This window comes from Lepidochelys olivacea, assembly GCF_965140295.1.
Source record: "Lepidochelys olivacea isolate rLepOli2 genome assembly, chromosome: 9".
Lineage (NCBI taxonomy): Eukaryota > Metazoa > Chordata > Testudines > Cheloniidae > Lepidochelys > Lepidochelys olivacea.
In genome coordinates this window covers 79,503,026-79,522,883 of record NC_140419.1, presented here as the reverse complement: position 1 = coordinate 79,522,883, position 19,858 = coordinate 79,503,026, and the positions used below count along the sequence as shown (strand labels likewise).

At 41.5% G+C, this 19,858-nt stretch overlaps 1 protein-coding gene across 1 annotated transcript in view; it reads left to right on the top strand.

The window, feature by feature from the left end:
- Positions 1 to 19,858, top strand: part of AR (androgen receptor) — a 116,668-nt gene that overhangs the window by 69,354 nt on the left and 27,456 nt on the right. The window contains exons 3-4 of the mRNA XM_084639808.1: positions 813 to 929; positions 17,255 to 17,542. Of these exons, the coding sequence (XP_084495934.1) occupies positions 813 to 929; positions 17,255 to 17,542 (405 nt within the window). The remainder of the gene's footprint in view (positions 1 to 812; positions 930 to 17,254; positions 17,543 to 19,858) is intronic.

Below are 19,858 nucleotides of genomic sequence, written 5' to 3'. Positions count from 1 at the left end.
TTGCTGCTGGCCAATTCCCATACAAAATTCCCATATCTAACGACGGAGATTGCTAAGAAAGTAAGTGAAGACTCATGTTTAGAATTCTCAATAGCAAGTTAACAGAAAGCATCATGGCTTCACTGGGAGGAGATGAGGTCCATGCCAGTCTGGTTTAGATTTTATCAGAAAGCAGCTCTATCCGTCCAGCGTCCTGATGGAGATACAGATTGTGTTTGCCTTGCCAGCAGCTCTCCTTTTATGTGGAGGAATGATCACAGTTCCCAAGGCCCTAGCAGGATGGCTACTGGGAGATAATAGCACTGCCCTCTTGGGTTTCCATTTTCAGATTTCATTCTCCAGATCAGAGATGTTTCATCAGGACAATATGGCGTTCGGGTCCCGTAACATTGCATTGTGCGGGCCTCCAGACTATACTGCTGCCAACACAACATCTCATGCAACCTGCTCGCCAGACGCGGGGAAAGACCCATTCAAATCAGGCATGTCTGACAGAAACTGTCAGGGCTAGGAGCCCTTTCTTGCTCAAAGTGGTACCCTTTCTGTTTAATATGCATCCTTCATATGCAGTGTCTTGCAGCCTCCAAAATGAGCTGCTGTGCTCTGAAAACTGTATTCTTTTTAGAAGAGCCACACTAAACTAAACCAGGAATGTGAATTTTCAAAACTCCCATTGACTTCAGTGAGAACAGCCTCAGGTCCATACAGCAATGCTATCGGAAAACATGAGAGCTTGTCCTGATTGTACCTTCTGTCTGATCTGTGGAAATGCAGGAACCATTGTCCATCTTCTTTTTCTTTAATGTTTCTAGGTAAACAGAAATATCTGTGTGCCAGCCGGAATGACTGCACCATCGATAAATTCAGAAGAAAAAACTGCCCTTCCTGTCGCCTGCGAAAGTGCTACGAAGCAGGGATGACCCTGGGAGGTAGTGTGTGCTCAGTAGCACCCTTTGATGCTTTCATATGCACCCTTATGATTTATATATGGAATGCACACCTGTGACGCTTTTTTAGATCTCTCCCTAGATTAATATGTTGGCATCTCTGATGACAGAGTCTGTAAATTGCCCTGTACTAAATTCTTGCAATTAACTGATAAGCGTATTATGGACAAAATGTACTCTTTTTACAGATCTCTTCTTCCAGTTACCCCTGCAGGATCTCTGATGTGTGGGATACATGCCTCTGACACTACCTAGGCCCATCTGGCCCATTGGGAGTAGCATGCAGCCCTACAGTTTAAAGATAACAAGTAGTCCCATGTCATGGCAGGCAACGGGTTAAGAGGACTCCCTTGTTTTATAAAGCTGGGCAGTAGGGCCTCTTTAAGCCATGCTTTGCCAATCCTCACACTCGGTAACCCACACAAATAATGGTTCTCTGTATCCCCACCTCTCAGCAAAGATTTAACAGAAGAGCACCATATCTTGTATCACTGAGCTTTCATTGTTTCCCCCCAAATTTCTGCAGCCCACGCTTGTGGATTATAAAAGTTATCATAATGCTCACATATGACGGTAAATTATCGTCATTGCAGCTTGTAATTGCAGACCCCTTCCTCTTGTTTTTCTGTTGCATTTTGTTCTCACTAATTTACCAAGTTCAGTACTCCCCAAAAGGGCCTTCTCCATTCCTATGCACTGTGTTGAAGTTGTACTGTGGTTCCCTTTGAATAACAGGAAATATTTCCACAGACTTCTCTTGGAGGAACTTTGCCCCTACCGCCATTTAACCTTTCTATGCCAAAACATTTTTTATCTCCTGGTCTTTTAAAAGCTATTCATAATATGGGCATTTTATTGTTTGTCTGTATGTGAAGTGGCTTGACATGCATGGGTTATGATCCTTTAATAGCTCTGGTCTTTTAAGTGGACTGATCCTTTAAAAGGTGTAGTAAATAGGGAAAGACTTTAGGCTCCAATTTAATTCTCTCTCATTTCACAGCTCTCCCCTGTGCAATCATATAATTCTCCAGCTATTTTGCTGACTCCCTAATGTGCCTTCTTAAAACCCCTTTGAGTCCTGAGAAGCTCTAGCTAGTTGGTGACCTTTCCTCCTCCTTTAAAATAACCGGGTGAGATGATAGTTATGTGTGAGCCGTAATTGTGGTGCTTGCACCTTATTATTAGTTATGTGTTAGTTTGGAAAATAAAAGAATGAGTCACTAAAATATTGGCTTTTCCTTAACCCCATTGGGGCTGATTCACATTGGTCTGTGCTGTCTGCAGCTGTTGTGAAATTGTGTTGTTAATGCTTTCATTTGAAGTGTCAAATGTATTGTATGTTGATTGCATTTATTTTCTGGAACATGATGGATGTGGATTAATCCCATATAGAAAGCAACAGAGCTTAGTGCTTTTCATCTTCAGAGTGCTTTATACACACGTCCATCGGGTCTACACTACAGACCTATATCGGTATAACTACAGTGCTTAGGGGGTGTGAAAAATCTACACCCCTGAGCGACATAGTTATACTGACCTAACCATACCTCCCCACCCTGTGTAGACAGCACTCTGGTGGTGGTAGAGTTTCTCCTGTCAACATAGCTACCGCCTCTCGAGGAAGTGGATTCACTATGCCAATGAGAGAAGCTCTCGCGTCAGCATAGGAGCGTCTTCACTAAAGCACTACAACAGCACAGCTGTACCAGCGCAGCCATGGAAGTAGTAGCATCAGGATGCCATGGAAGTGGTAGCATCCTGATTTTACAGGTAGGAAAACAGGCACAGAGAAGGGAAGGGTCTCACAATAAGTCAGCGTGAGAGCTAGCTGAGAACTCCCATGTTACTGGTTCTCTGATCTGTGCTTCACATCATCACTTGGTCAATAAGGGAGAGCAAGGGTTTGTTTTTCAATAAACAGCTTGATCCCTGGCTTCCCCTGTGGCTGCATCATCAAATTTCACTTGAATATTTGTGGAAAGGCCTTGAAGTTAATTAAAAGTGACAGGGCCGTAGAGCTCTCTGTCCACATCAGCAGTTTTCTTTGCGGGCCTTTAAGCTTTTGTGTTCACTAGGGGAAAAAACCGGTGTGGTCTTATCTCAAGTTAGCTAACACAAGGTAAAATTCTAGTGAAAACAAGGCAGTTTGTAGCTGTCAATTGAGTTAGCAGGTCATGGTAAGCCCTAGACTCTCCTTTGGTCTCTAAGGGTATGTCTACAGGGCTGTGTGTCTCAGAGCCCAGGTCAACTGATTCAGGCACACTGTTCTCACTCTATGGGGCTAAAAATAGGAGTGTAGACATTCTCACTTGGGCTGGAGCCCAGGCTCTGAGACGCAGCCTGAGCAGGAACATCTCCATTGCTATTTTTAGCCCTGTAATATGAGCCTGAGTCAACTGACCCAGGCTCTGAGACTTGCTACCACTGGGCTTCTTCTTTTTTTTTTTTTTTTTTTTTTTTTGCAGTGTAGATGTATCCTAATTTGACCTGCTCACCCTCGTGAAAGCTACAGACTGCCTTGTCTTCACTAGGATTTTATTACATGTTAGTTAACTCGAGCTGAGAACACACCTCTTTCCTAGAAGAGAACACTTTTTTGTTTTTCCTGTTTGGGCTGATGGAAACAGCAGATCAGAAAAAAAGGGGGTCAGAATAGTTACAGTCCACTCTCCCTGGTGAGCACCAGCTCCAGTGTGTCCCCCTGGCATTCCTGATGTTCCATTGGGTTGTTAGCACTTCAGAGGGGGCCATGCTGGATCCAAGTGTCAGCTGACGTACCAGGTATGTCAGTTAGTAGTGAAGCCATTACTACAAATCCCCACCAAAATTTCCAAGTGCACTGAAATATGCAGCTCAGCGGGGACAACAAAAATGTCCTTAGAATATCACAGAAGAGACATTGTATTAGGCAGATATTTTTAAAACACAAGCTGATGCCCCATAGCTAACTGGGAATAAGATTCTGGGGGCATCACAGGAAACACAAAGGTTTCTTTTGCTGCAGTTGGCTTGTTTCCAGGTCACCATGCTCCTCTTTTAGCATGCAAGCAGCTATCATTCAATGAAGGAATGAAGCACAACAGACAGGCCATTTCTGGGTCAATTTAACCCCCGTTGGGTGGTGTTTTAGGACATGAGGCTAACAAATCAGCCATTTTGACCATTTGAGAAGTATCATACAAATGGGTTTGTAAGTGGGGGAGTCAGGCTTACCCATTCATTGGATCAGCGGCTGAAGCTTTCTGATTGGTTGGCAGCTCTGCACTCCCCATTGTATTTGAGTCCTAATGCCATTTTACTATCTATATTAATAAAAGCTTTTCTGGCATTGTCTTCCTGGGATTTTAAGTTGCTTTCATTAACTGCTTGGGCAATTCCAAGGACCTTGAACCTCAAGTTTTCGCCCAAATATTCCCTGAGAGCAGTTGGGAATGCCAGAAAAAGATGCACCAGAGCCCTAATAAAAGTATCTGAAAGGTCTTAAATGAATCCGCATGTTCCATAGAATCATTATGGATAGTAATTCCATGCTCTAATAAGAATATAACAGTAGGGAACTATTATCGACCACCTGACCAGGACAGTGATAGTGACGATGAAATGCTAACGGAGAGTAGAGAGGCTATCAAAATAAAGAACTCAGTAATAGTGGGGGATTTCCATTATCCCCATATTGACTGGGTACATGTCACCTCCGGACGAAATGCAGAGATAAAATTTCTCAATACTTATAAATGACTGCTTCTTGGAGCAGCTGGCACAGGAACCCACAAGGGGAGAGGCAACTCTCGATTTAGTCCCGAATGGAGCGCAGGATCTGGTCCAAGAGGTAACTATAACAGGACCACTTGGAAAGAGTGACCATAATATAACAACATTTAACATTCCTCTGTGGGAAGAACACCTCAACAGCCCAACACTGTGGCATTTAATTTCAGAAAGGGGATCTATGCAAAAATGAGGAGGTTAGTTAAACAGAAATTAAAAGGTAGAGTGACTAGAGTGAAATCCCTGAAAGCTGCGTGGACACTTTTCAAAGACACCATAATAGAGGCTCAACTTAAATGTATACCCCAAATTAAAAAACCACAGTAAAAGAACAACGGTGGCTTAACAACCATGTAAAAGAAACAGTGAGAGATAAAAAGGCATCTTTTAAAAAATGGAAGTCAAATCCTAGTGAGGTAAATAGAAAGGAGCATAAACACTGCCAAATTAAGTGTAAAAATGTAATAAGAAAAGCAAAAAAGGAGTTTGAAGAATAGCTAGCCAAAAACTCAAAAGGTAATAACAAAAAGTTTTTTAAGTATATCAGAAGCAGGAAGCCTGCTAAACAACCAGTGGGGGCCCTGGACGATCGAGGTACAAAAGAAGCACTTAAAGACGATAAAGTCATTGCAGAGAAACTAAATGAATTCTGGCATTAGAAAAGGTTCATAAAAGGGCAACTAAAATGATTAGGGGTTTGGAACAGGTCCCATATGAGGAGAGATTAAAGAGGCTAGGAATTTTCAGCTTGGAAAAGAGAAGACTAAGGGGGGATATGATAGAGGTATATAAAATCATGAGTGGTGTGGAGAAAGTGAATAAGGAAAAGTTATTTACTTGTTCCCATAATATAAGAACTAGGGGGGCACCAAATGAAATTAATGGGCAGCAGGTTTAAAACAAATAAAAAGAAGTTCTTCTTCACACAGTGCAGTCAACCTTGCCTGAGGAGGTTGTGAAGGCAAGGACTATAACAGGGTTTAAAAGAGAACTGGATAAATTCAGGGAGGCTAAGTCCATTAATGGCTATTAGCCAGGATGCATAAGGAATGGTGTCCCTAGTTTGTCAGAGGGTGGAGATGGATGGCAGGAGAGAGATCACTGATCATTCATTACCTGTTAGGTTCACTTTCTCTCTGGGGCACCTGGCATTCGCCACTGTTGGTAGTCAGGATACTGGACTGGATGGACCTTTGGTCTGACCCAGTATGGCCATTCTTATGTCTGAAACACAGACACACATGCGACTTGAGATAAATGTATCTCTGTGAAAATGGAGGAAAAGAGAGCCTCAGCACCTAGATATTATTGGTGCTCAGTAAATACCAGGAAGAGAGAGAGAGAAGTCCTGCTTCCTCTGCCTTTTGTGTCATATGAAATTTCTGGAACATGTGACAACAGATTTTTGGAGACAAAGACATGCCTTATCTTCCACTGTGACCTGCAGGATGGGCTTTTCTATTTTATGCTCTAGTTATGAGAACAGCCTTAGGGCTTGTCATCACTAGAAAATTAGGTTGATGTTAACACAGTTCAGCAGTCAGCAGATAAGGGCCATTGTGTTTAACATCCAGTTAGCTGGTCATGGTTATCCTTCTGGTTCCAGTAAGGGTTGCCAACTACCAGCTGACACAATGTTAAACATAGTTTGGCCCTGTCTGCTCTGATTGCTGAGCTGTTAGTTAATATATCTCTTCAAGGCTGCGTTGTTAAACTAACCACTTAATTTTCTGGTTCTGTCTGAAAGCACCATAAGGGAAGTCTACATCAGTTTTTGGAGTAGCTAATGTTGATCATGTAGCCAGTTAACCGAGTCATTGTACCAGTTAGTAACCAGTAAATGGGTAAGTGGGCCTCGTGGGAACCCAGGTCATGTTGAGTTTCATGAAACATCTGGAATATTTTAATTTAAGTTCTGAGATGTATTGAACCTTTTGTTTGAGTTTCAAGAAACATTCCTTCCCTTAATTTAAACTCTTGTTAATCCAGGGAAATTTAATAAAAACTGTGGGGGCCAGATTTTCAGTTATACCAAAGCACCTTTACACCACTCACTCCCACTTTCGGGTGACTTTACACTGCCTGAATGATGTAAAAGGCCTAGTGTAAATGAATATCTGGTCCTGTCTTTTTGACTAGCCTGTGCTGTTTTGATCTGTGTTTGAAAGTCATTTTTGCCAGGTCTCCAGGTTAACTACCGTAAAAGAATAAAAGATGCAAAACATACGATGCAGTTTTGCCAAAACCAACTTGAACCCAAACTTTCAAAGTCTGAGGTTTGAAATCTAGAAACAATAGCTTAATTGGCCAAACCTACTCTTTTGTCCCTACAAGCAGGCACTTTACCAACCTCAACTACTACATCTCCATGTACAAGTATCAACATGCCCAAGAGCTGCCAAGTTTCCTCTCAGATTCATACTCTTTATATGTTAAAATACTGTTATTTAAAAGTATCATTGATGACTCATCTGTGGTGAACTTTGATGTTTATTTGATGTGAGCATGGGGCAGAAAATACCCAGAAAACTGGGCTGATGGAATATCTAACAGCCAGAGCAAAGGAGTTGCCAGTTAGGCTACCTATGGTATAGTATAATGAAAATGAAAGAGACTGGCAGCATTAAACACAGCACAAAATGAGGTGTGGGAGCCTTCATTAATGATTGTTAGCTACACAAACATACTAATTTTGCAACGTTTTCCATTGCTGAGCTGGATAATATATGGGATTGTTAAGCTGCTGTGAAATACTCAAGGAACTTGTCAGTGAAAAGGCTACGTTTTGTTGGTCTCTGGGGAGCAATGGTTGACATTAGTTTTTTCCCCATCCCCAAGATTATTCTCACCCCTCCCCTTTCCCCATCATGCCCACACGCTCAGTAGAGCAGCAAGTACACTGCCTGACTCTTCTGCTTTTATACCAGCAATTTCTTTCCTTTCCTTTCACCACCATCCATTCCTTTCAGACAAGAAGTAGGGAAAATAAATTGCCAAATGTAAACACGCTTTCTCACGCTCATGCTCACTCCCTGCTGGATTAGCGCACAAGTTCTGGCTAGCTGATCAGTCACACTGTGCCAGGTAGGGGAGAGGCGGGCTGCATAACCTGAAAGCTGCCTCTTTCTTAGATTAAGATGTCCAATCGACACTGCCTCTCGTTCACAATCAAGCATCACTACATGAGCAAGATGTGGGAGAGACCCAAAGTGCAGGAAGTAAAAATGGATGGGTTCTGCCTCATCTGATATAAGGAAACCAACAGTCCTTGTAAGGTGAAAACATATCTCAGTGGGTGCAAAATGAATGTTCAGAACATTCAGCTGGTTTGAATTTGTCATTCAAAGCTCAGTTCTGCTCTAAAATGTGATTGTAAAAATGGAATAGTGGGGCTCTCTTTTTTGTCTCTGTGAGTCCAGATCAGATTTGCTCTTTTACAAGTAGAAGACGGGGGGTTGTTCTTACTGTCTACCAGCTCTGGAAACTCATTTTGGCACCTGTCAGTCAAGCTGAGGGTTTTCCTGCTCACTCTTTGGCAACAAGGAACATTTCATAGTCAGAACTTTGGTTGATAGTGCACAGTTCAGAATGGAACGCTGCTTGTCCCTCCAGAGTTTAGTTGAACATGAAGGGCTAGCAGAAGTAAGACCAACCAGAGAAAGATTTAGCCAGCAAAGTGAGCAAATGTGGCAGAATCCATATGGGGAGCAGATCAGTAGAGTTCAGAAGACACCATTTGGAGCACGTTTCAGAGCAGAAATGCATCATGAAAGAAAACCCTACAAGCCCCGATGGGTCGTGACATTTGAACAGTCCTTTTTTTACTGCTAAACATGGCCAACCTCTGTAAAAAAAAGACACAGGATGTTTTGAATAATTCTGCCATCCGATGGGCTGAAATTTCTGTGGCACTTGATAATACAGGGCAGGAGGAAGTTCACAGCTTCTACCCTCCTGTCTTGTGACATCTCCTACCACCAGTGTAAAGGATGTGCTTGGGAGGGACTCCATTACATTCCGAAGGCTCACATTGTTTCCTGCCTTATAGCCCTGACTGTCACTGAAGTTAATGGCAACACTCCCATTGATTATAATAGTGCAGGATCAATACATATATCCCGTGGAGGCTCATCATAGCCATCTTTGGAATGAGGAATACTAAAGTGGGACTCCTTTGAGAACGGATCTGCACTTTCCTACTTGGTCATAGGGGTCGCTGTTCAACAGGGCACTGTCTGTATTACTTCTGGCCTTGCCAGCCTGGGAAGGACAGAGACAAGGAATCAAACCTAGATCTCTAGCACAACAGTATGGAGCGCTAAGCCCGTGACCAACAGAGCAGCCTTTTGTTATGTTTGCAAAAGCTAACATGCCTTTATTTTTAAGCTCTTTTTCTTTTTTACTTGAAGATTCATAGTGAAGTTTCCTTGAATAAAAGCAGCCACACATCATTGCTACATTCTCACATAGGACAGGCTGACAATTAATGCTGCTAACGATGGGGCGTAGTTTTCACTCTCCGGGTCACCCTGACCTGTTCTGCCTCGTCTGTTTTACATTTGTTTTTAATGCTGGTTTAAACGTAATTCTAAAGCCTTGTATGCTGTGAATTCACGCACTGCTATTTTTCCCCCCAGTAGAAAGACAAAGCATTCAAGAATGCTTCCAGGCTCAATGAGTTTGTATTAACTGTTTATTAATCACCAGTCACTTCTGGGTAGAGAGCTGTGTGTGACCAGTGAACCTGCAGCTTTAAGTATTTATAGTGCTATAAGGAAGAGACCAAGCAAATGTCTTATTTAAAACTCTCTCTTCTTTGGCACAGAATGGCAGTTTTGAAGCCTTCATTATTGATTTAGTTCACTCTGACATGAGAGCTGAAATCCATTAAACAGGATCTTCTCATGACCCATACCATCAAACCAAAAAAAGGGGACAATGGAAGAAGTGAAGTAGTTATAGCACTTGGTAGTGTTCATAACTTTTCAGCAAGAGTCTCCAATGCACTTCACTCCTGCCCTACAGTCTCCCTTGTTATTGCAGACTTGGACACCTATACACCTGTGCTGATGCATCTCAATCCTGACCTGTAGTAACCCTTCTGTTCCACTCATAAGCAACCAATCATCTGTGCTAATGCACCTTACACAGCCCTCTTCCAGTTTTGGCCATGCACCAATCTATTAGAATTCTTTGATGGTGTCAACAAACGTGGACAAGGGAGATGCAGTAGATTTAGTGAACTTGGACTTTCAGAAATCCTTGGACAAGGTCCCTCATCAAAGGCTCTTAAGCAAAGTAGGCAATCATAGGATAAGAGGGAAGGTCCTCTCATGGATCAGTAATAGGTTAAAAGACAGGAAACAAAGGGTAGGAATAAATGGTGAGTTTTCAGAATGGAGTGAGGTAAATAGTGGTGTCCCCAAGGGGTCTGTACTGAGACGAGTCCTATTCAACATATTCATAAATGATCTGGAAAAAGGGGTAAACAGTGAGGCGGCAACATTTGCAGACAATGCAAAATTACTCAAGATAGTTAAGTCCAAAGCTGACTGCAAAGAGTTCCAAAGGGATCTCACAAAATTGGGTGGCTTAGCAACAAAATGGCAGATGAAATTCAGTGTTGATAAATGCAAAGTAATGCATATTGGTAAACATAATCCCAACTATACATAAAAAATGATGGGGCCTCAATTAGCTGTTACCACTCAAGAAAGAGATCTTGGAGCCATTGTGGATAGTTCTCTGAAATCATCCACTCAATGTACGGCAGCAGTCAAAAAAGCAAACAGAATGTTTGGAACCATTAGGAAAATGATAGATAATAAGACAGAAAATGTAATAATGCCACTATATAAATCCATGGACTGCCCACACCTAGAATACTGCGTGCAGTTCTGGTTGCCCCATCTCAAAAAAGATGTATTAGAATTGGAAAAGGTACAAAGAAGGGCAACAAAAATGAGTAAGGGTATGGAAAAGCTTCCATATAAGGAGAGATTAAAAAGATTGGGATTTATCAGCTTGGAAAAGAAACGACTAAGGGGAGGATATAATAGAGGCCTATACAATTGTGAATGGTGTGGAGAAAGTGAATAAGGAGGTGTTATTTACCCCTTCACATAACACAAGAACCAGGGGTCACCCAATGAAATTAATAGGCAGCGATTTAAAACAAACAAAAGGACACATTTCTTCACACAATATACAGTCAACCTAAGGAACTCATTGCCAGGGAAAGTTGTGAAGACCAAAAGTATAACAGGGTTCAAAAAGAACTAGATAAGTTCGTGGAGGACAGGTCCATCAATGGCTATTAGCCAAGATGGTCGGGATGCAACCTCATATGTTCTGGGTGTCCCTAATCTCTGACTGCCAGAAGCTGGGAATGGATGACAGGGGATGGATCACTGGATGATTGCGCATTCTGTTCATTCCCTCTGAAGCACTGAGCCACTGTCAGAAGACAGTATACTGGGCTAGATGGACCATTGGTCTGACTCTGTATGACCGTTCTTATTTTCTTATAATTCTGTCAGTCCATTTTAGTCCTGACCTGCAAAACTTTCTGCCACTCCAGTCAAGGGCATTGCCTAAATAGGGGCTTCCAATACACTATAATCCTGACCTAGAGTGTACACACACGTTGTTCCATATGTAAGGACTACACACACACTGACATTGGACTGTAATCACAGCCTGTCGAACACACTGCTGTTCTGGTCTTGGGTTCCCAGCCACAGGATTGCCCGTGCACCTCATTCCTGACTTGAAGCACCCCCTGCTGTTCCAGTCTGGATTTCCACCTGACTAGAGACTTTGAAATGTGGCAGACATGCTTGAGTCTTACATATTAAAGCCAGAAGGACCCATTGTGATCATCTAATCTGACCTCCTTCATAACACAGGCCACAGGACTTCCCTGAGTTAATTCCTGCTGGAAGTCCAATAGCTGTGGTTGAACTAGAGCATATCTTTTAGAAGAACATCCAGTCTTGGTTTTAAAATGTGCAGTGATGAAGAATCCATCACAATCCCGGGTAAGCTGTTTCAATAGTCAGTTACCCTCAGTGTTAAAAATTTGCATCTTTTTTCTTGTCTGAATTTGTGTACTTTCAGCTTCCAGCCATTGGATCTTATTATAGCTTTGTCTGCTATATTTGAAGAGCCCGCTCATATCAAATTTCTATTTCCCATGTAGGTATTTACAGACTGTGATCAAATCACCCCTAAACTTTTTCGTTGATAAGGTAATTAGATTGAACTCCTTGCATTTCTCACTATAAAGCATGTTTTCCAGTCCTTTAATCATTCCTAGACACTAGAGCTGGACACAGTATTCCAATAGCATTTGCACCAGTGCCAAATACAGAAGTAATATAACCTCCCTACTCCTACTTGATGTTCCCATTTATACATACAAGGATCACATTAGCCCTTTTGGCCACAGCATGGCACTGGGAGCTCATGGTCAGCTGATTATCCACCCTGACCCCGAGTCTTTTTCAGTCACTGCTTCCCAAGTTAGATTCCCCCATTCTGTCAGCATGGCCTACATTCTTTGTTCCTAGATGTATGACTCTTACATTTGGCAGTATTGAAACATATTGTTTTACTGCAGCAAGTTTACCAAGGGATTCAGCTTGTTCTGTGTCAGTGACTTGTCCTCTTCATTGTTTACCACTTCCCCAATCTCTGTGTCATCTGCAAACTTTATCAATGATGAGTTTGTTTTCTTCCAGGTCATTCATAAATTTTTTTTAATAGTGTAGGGCCAAGAACCAATCCCTGCAAGATCCCACTAGTCTCACACCCACTCAGCAATGATTCCCTATTTACAATTACATTTTGAAACATATCAGTTAGCTAGTTTTTAACCCACTTACTATGTGCCATGTAGATGTTTCATCATTATAGCCTACTAATCAAAATGTGGTGTAGTACTAAGTCAAATGACTTACAGAAGTATATTACATCAACACTGTTACCTTTACCAACCACATTTGTTATCAAAAATGATACTAAGGTAGTTTGACTTATCTTACCTTCTTTTTGCAGTCATTCCATTATTTATCCTAGGTTTGAAACGAGGCAGACAGTTCTGTAATTACTTTAGTGATCCCATTGACCCTTTTTAAATATTGGCACATTAGCTTTCTTCTGGTGCTCTAGAACTTCCCCAGTGTTCCAAGACTTATTAAAAATCAACATTAGTGGTCCACAGAGCTCTTCGGCAAACTCTTTTAAAACTCTTGGAAGCATCTTATCCAGACCTGCTCATTTAAAGATGCCTCACTTTAGTAGCTGCTGTTTAACATCCTCCTTAGTTACTGTTGGAATGAAAAGTATTTCATCATTATCATCATCATGTGATGTGAATATATTATCTGGCTTTTCCCCAAACACAACAGAAATAATTACTGAATAAAGAGTAAAGTGAGAATATCAAACTCATCTCACTTGTAATTTATGGTAAATAGGTGGAAGACCAGTGCATTTAACCCAGTATATTGTGAGGCTCCCAGATTTTTCATATTTCAAGTAACAGCAAAAGCAGTTAATGTATTTTTCATTATCAATATTCATCTAATTATTTTGCCGGGGTGTTTGTAATGATGGCAGTGCATTATTTACAGATTGAGGGTGGGGAGCCAAAAACCTCCTCTCATATCTTCACAGTAGATCTTGACTCTAATTATTTTTGTTCCTATGCATGTTGCCATCAGTGGGAATGTTGTGCACATAAGCAAAGCAAAATACCAGTCAAGAGGCGCTGTGCTAATTTGAAGGGGGTGGGGAGGAGGGCTAGGTGTTTTCCTGGATGCTGTGTTTGTCCAAATGTCTGAATGCTTCACCCATGCTTTCACTGAAACAACCTCTCATGTTTTTAGATTAAAAAATAAAAAAAAGTAAAACACTGAAAAGGACCAGATAGGTAACACAATATGGAAGGGGTATATATAGTCCTGGAGAAGTACCCACCAATGCCATGGAAATAACAATACCTTTGAGAAAGCTGCTTGTTTTTCAGGCTGAATACAGTATAATTCCTCCGCTGAGAAAAAATCTGAAAGTCCTCTGGATCTAATAAATCAGATTTTCATTGGTGATGGGAAGAATCAAACTTCTCCATCCCTGGCAATAAAAATAAACACAAATGCTTATATCTTCCTTCTCTGTGAAATGGGAATTATTCATATCATTGACACTCCTTTTGAACAGAAACATATATAACCTATATATTCTCATGAGAGTCGGGGTGATTATTTCAACTTGTTGTTTTCTTTCTTCACATTGATCCTTTTTACCACTAGTAATTCAATTTTTTTTAAATGAATATAGCACTGACTGTAGGTCTCAGATCCATGCACATATATGTTATAGCATACAATAACATATACCTCTTTGTAGATGCAGGACCTATAATGGATGACACTTTTCTTGGTTTATTTGTCTTGATTATTCAACTCTGAAGGGACTGATTTGAAATTTCTCTCTCTCATTAAAGTGGAAGGACCTTGTTCCCTATAAGCACATAGACTTTTAAAAGTACAGCAAGGGGTTGAACTGAAGGACATCAGCATGTCACCATGACATTGACTTGCTCAGTCATGCCTCCAGCCTTTCCAGATTTTTTATTGATTATGGTGGGATTTCTAGTAACTGGAAATCAGCACTTTGTACTCATGTCTCTCCTTGTTTGTCCAAAATCCAATCACCTATTGATTTAAAGTGTACAGTTCTCCTGTTCTGCCCTGATGATAGATTTTTTTAGGGAAGGTATCTCAAGGTTACTAACGGGGGGCGAGCTACATCACTCTGAGTCCTGATGGTATGGCTGCCATCAGAGTTTTGGAGGAGTTTGAGAGGAGTGATTTCTTGTTTTTTGTTTTGCTTGTGACCCACACAAATAATTGCAGGACTATGTCATGCTGCACTTTGGTCTTGTTTTCCATGCTACTCTCTGATTTTTATTTCCATGTTCTCATTTTCTCAAAGCAGCCTCCCTTAATTGCTATTACTGTAGATCATCCAGAGTATATTATTTAAAGATCAGCCTTTGCATTGATTTACAAAGCTGCACTTTGACTTGACATTTTTACATTTCAAGGCTTATTTTTCTAATTACAGCCAAAAGGAAGTTTCAGATGAGTATCATATAATGTAGGTGCCAGAACCCCAAGGACAACAGTTTTTGTGTTATTTTCTGTGCTTGAACTAAGCAATCAGCTTTTTATCATGATTGATTAATTTTCATTGGGGCTGTTGGGGATAAAAGGTTTACCATCTAGAGTAACATGCTCAGCTCAGTAGATTTCATACATATGAACCAGTCAGCCATTGATGTAAACATCAGAACATTATAAATTAAACTGAACACTAAATACCCAATCTCAAAGCATTTCTAAATTTTACACATGAAGTTTCTGGTATTTTGTTCATGGACTGTATAATTTGTATGTGAGATCTAACCATCTGTCAATCTATCTAATGCAGTGGTTCTCAACCAGAGGTACAATACCCCTTGGGGTATGCAGAGGTCTTCCAGGGGGTACATCAACTCATCTAGATATTTACCTAGTTTTACAACAGGTACATAAAAAGCACTAGCAAAGTCAGTACAAACTAAAATGTCATACAGACATACTTGTTTGTACTGCTCTATGTACTATACACTGAAATTTAAGTACAATATTTATATTCGTTGATTAATTTTATAATTATTTGGTAAAAATGAGAAAGTGAGAAATTTTTCAGTAATAGTAGGCTGTGACACTTGTAGTTTATATCTGATTTTGTAAGCAAGTCGTTTTTAAGTAAGGTGTAACATGGGGGTATGCAAGACAAATCAGACTCCTGAAAGGGGTACAGTAGTCTGGAAGGGTTGAGAGCCACTGATCTAATGTATCTGTCTGTCTAATCTATGAGGTCTGTCGCTGTAGTGTGTAGGTGTTGGTTTCTAGGGTATCCTCATTGTGGCATCCTGTGCACTGCAATTTGCCAATGGTATGCTAACATCACACATCCACAAGGTTGCAGCTCCACCTGGTCCCAGCTAATTGCCATCTTGTCTTGAGTGATGCCTGTTTTGAAGGAAGTGACTGAGATGGTTGTGGTGAAGCAGCTCTGGTGCCATCTAGTCTTTTGATTTCCTTGATCCATTTGTAGAGGAATGCTTGAGTCCTCCAGTGTTTGGCTTAGATTCAACCTGCTGTTCATGGCTTATTTTCTCCCTCTGGTTAATCCTGTAATAAAGTTACAGTATTGGATTTGTGATGTCACAATAATTTCCATGGCAATAGTGCCTAGATACCACAGTGATGGGTGTAATATAAATTTCCAGCAAGATAACTATGATGTAGAGATTGTGCTATGTTGTGGTGCCACAGGGTGATGGGCTTCTGTGCTTCAGAGTCACGTGGTGCAGTGATTTATTTGCTGTCAGTCATATGTTGTGTTATGTATTTTTTTTACTTGCACAGTTGTTTGGATCAATACACGCCACCCGCCCCTTTCCTCAACACACTCATGCAGTCATAACATCCGTGATATGCCCACATCTTGAATACTGTGTGCAGTTCTGGTCACCCCATCTCAAAAAAATATATTTGAATTGGAAAAGGTACAGAGAAGGGCAACCGAAATTATCAGAGGTATTGAACAGCTTCCATATGAGGAGGTATTTTAAAAATTTTGGATTGTTCTGTTTAGAAAAGAGATGACTAAAGGGGAATATGATGGAGGTCTATAAAACCATGAATGGTGTGGAGAAAGTGAATAAGGGAGTGTTATTTACAGCTTCACAAAACATAAGAACTAGGGATCACCCAATGAAATTGATAGGTAGCAGGTTAAAAACAAACACAAGGAAGTATTTCTTTACACAACGCACTGTCAACCTGTAGAACTCATTGGCAGGCAATGCTGTGAAGGCCAAAAGTATAACAGGGTTGAAAAAAAGAATTAGATAAGTTCATGGAGGATAGGTCTATCAATGGCTACTAGCCAAGATGGTCAGAGATGCAACCCCATGCTCTGGGTGTCCCTATACCTCTGACTGCTAGAAGCTGGGAGTGGATGCCAGGGATAGATCACTAGATAAATTGCCCTGTTCTGTTCATTCCCTCTGAAGCATCTGGCATTAGCCAAGGTTAGAAGACAGGGCTAGATGGACCATTGGTCTGACCCAGCAATCCTTCCAAAATAAATCTATCTGAAAGTAACACCATGCAGATGGGACCAATCGCTCTTGAAGTCAAGCAGCCTCGTCCTTGTCTCAGTAACACTGCTTTCCATGTATGAATTAATGGGTTGAATGCTTTCTCTGTATAATAGACCTCCATCCTTATTCTTACACAGTGCCCCCATCACCATGGCACCTGGATAGCTTTGCAGGCTGCGGCTGTCGCTAGACTAAATGTGAGGGTGCAGCTCTCTTTCAGCTTCACCCTCCTTGTGGGTGGTGGGGCTGGAATTGTAAGAAGCCTTGAGATTGTTTTATATTTAACCATCATGCCAAGCTGTGTCATTCTCCACAGCCCGCAAGCTGAAGAAACTGGGCAACCTGAAGCTGCAAGAGGATGGCGAGGGAGCCAGCTCATCCAGCCCAACAGATGAGCAGGCCTCCAAGATGGTGATGACATGCATCGATGGGTTTGACTGCCAGCCCATTTTCCTCAATGTCCTGGAAGCCATTGAGCCTGGTGTGGTGTGTGCAGGCCATGACAACAACCAGGCCGACTCCTTTGCTGCCCTGCTGACCAGCCTGAATGAGCTTGGGGAGAGGCAGCTGGTGCACGTGGTGAAGTGGGCAAAGGCCTTGCCAGGTGAGGAGAAAAATGAGAAATTCCAGCACCTTCCCCCACTTCCCTAAAACCATCACACTCAAATCATGGCAAGGACATGTTTCAGTAGGAGAATCATAATAATCTGGGCCCCAAAACCACAACATTTGTAGGTGTGCATTTTCAGAATGTTTTCTTCTGTGAGCACAAATTACATCCACAAAATTTGAGTGTAACCCACATTGCCGTAGCGTGGGATTTGTGCCCCTCTAGTGGCTGGTACATGAGAGGTTAATGAGTCTGCTGCCGCTGCAGGTGTTTACTCCTTTAGCTCAAGCAGAAGAGACTTGTGCTTTTAGAATGAAAACTCTTGGGTTCGGTCCCTTGGCAGGTGGTTGTCACATGGGTATGGTACTGGCCACAAGTGAATAGCTTCTGCAAATCTAAGCACTAGGCTCTTCAAATATCTGAATGTTTTCTAGACCAGCAAGGATGGAAGTTGCTGTAAAGAAGAGAAGCTTCTCTATTTTTCTCTGTGCAATGATCTCTGTCTGCTTTAGGAGGAATGTTAGGTTCAGGCAGGAGCTGCAGTATTCCTTCTTAAAATGAAGGACCAACACTGTGACACACTCCTGTGAGAGGGTGGAAGAAGTGAATCCTCTGAGGGAAAGAATGAAAACAGTGCTGGTTGATAATGGAGGAGGTGGAAGATGGGCAAAACCAGACTGACAGTAGCTGGGGAAAAGAACACATTGGCATGAAAGAATCTACGCCGTCCCAGCGTTTTTCACACTGTATCTCCTCCAAGTGCTGGAATTTCATCTTAATATAATTTGTCAAAGAGCTTTAAATGCAGAAGTCCCTCTGTGTCTCTCTCTGTCACATAAAACTACAGGACAATCATGCCCGGAAGTGTAAGTGTGCCAAAAATTGATTGGAGTTTGGATTATTTAGCACAAATTAATGTAATGTTATCGTAAGTAACAATATTAAATTAATTTGTTATTAGCAGATTAACACTATTTCACAGTTTATCGCATACTGTAAGAGAGCTACAGGAGAGAAGTAAGCTTCAGAAAGGATTATCCTGTGGCAAACATCAACCAAACCTACATTCTAGACACACTCTCTGACTTCATTAACGCTCTGGCTTCCAAAGATGCCTGAAGATGTCCTATTTCATGCATTTGATTCTTAGAGTGCACAACTGCTGAAAGGCTAATGGCCAGTGATTGTATTCCTGTGTGCCCAGAGCAGAGGACAGGCTGATGGTGACACCTATAAAATGTGGTATTTATTATGGAGGCACCTGGTAATGACTCCATAGTTAGGGTTGCATTCCAAAATGAAGCATTTATTCCTGTTTTCTCCTAAAGTAAGTGGCCAGTCAATGTGGCCCAGTTTCACACTGGGTAGGTTTTCTGCCCTTTGAATTTTCTTTGTCATATCTGTTTGGTTTCCCTTCATATATGTTTAATAAGAACCCTTTGAATTTGGGCTCTAGTTGAAATTTTACCTTGGCAACCCTACTTCTCACTGTCTGTTTTAAAAACAGTCTATCTACACGACACTTGGTAAAGAGGTGGATCCTGTATAGAATGACTTCAATAGGTCAGTTTTATTTTTTCTCCAGGGGTTTTCAGGTTGGATTTTAGGTCACTTTTAGCCATGGACAAGGGGGATGAGCATGCCTCATTCTCTCCGCAATGACCCAGTGTTCATGCAGCCACATAAGAGGCACCTGTCAAATTGATGGTTTCTAAGATAGATACTTAGATGTTAAAGTGTTGCAAGATTTCTGCACATTGGCCCTTTGAGTTAAGACTCTATGGCTACTCCAGTGTTTGTTATTTGGAGTTTATTAGAAATCTTTTATTTAATAATGTATTTATACAAGGTCATTCATTTGCTGTAGGGGTGCTAACTTAATTGGGAGTGTTTACCATTGTCAGGGTTCCCTTCCCACTCTGAACTCTGGGGTACAGATGTGGGGACCCGCATGAAAGACCCCTTAAGCTTATTTTAGGTTAAAAACTTCCCCAAGGCACAAATCCTTCCTCGTCCTTGGATGGGTACTGCTGCCACCACCAAGTGAGTTAGACAAAGATTCAGGAAAAGGCCCACTTGGAGTTCCTGTTTCCCCAAAATATCCCCCCAAGTCCCTTCACCCCCTTTCTGGGGGAGGCTTCAGAATAATCTACCAACCAGCTAGGTAAACCAGGTGAGCACAGACCAGACCCGTGGATTTTTAGGACACTAAAAACCAATCAGATTCTTTAAAACACACACACACACACGCAGAGAAACTTTATAATAAAGAAAACAAAGTAAAAGAAGCACTTCTGTAAAGTCAGGATG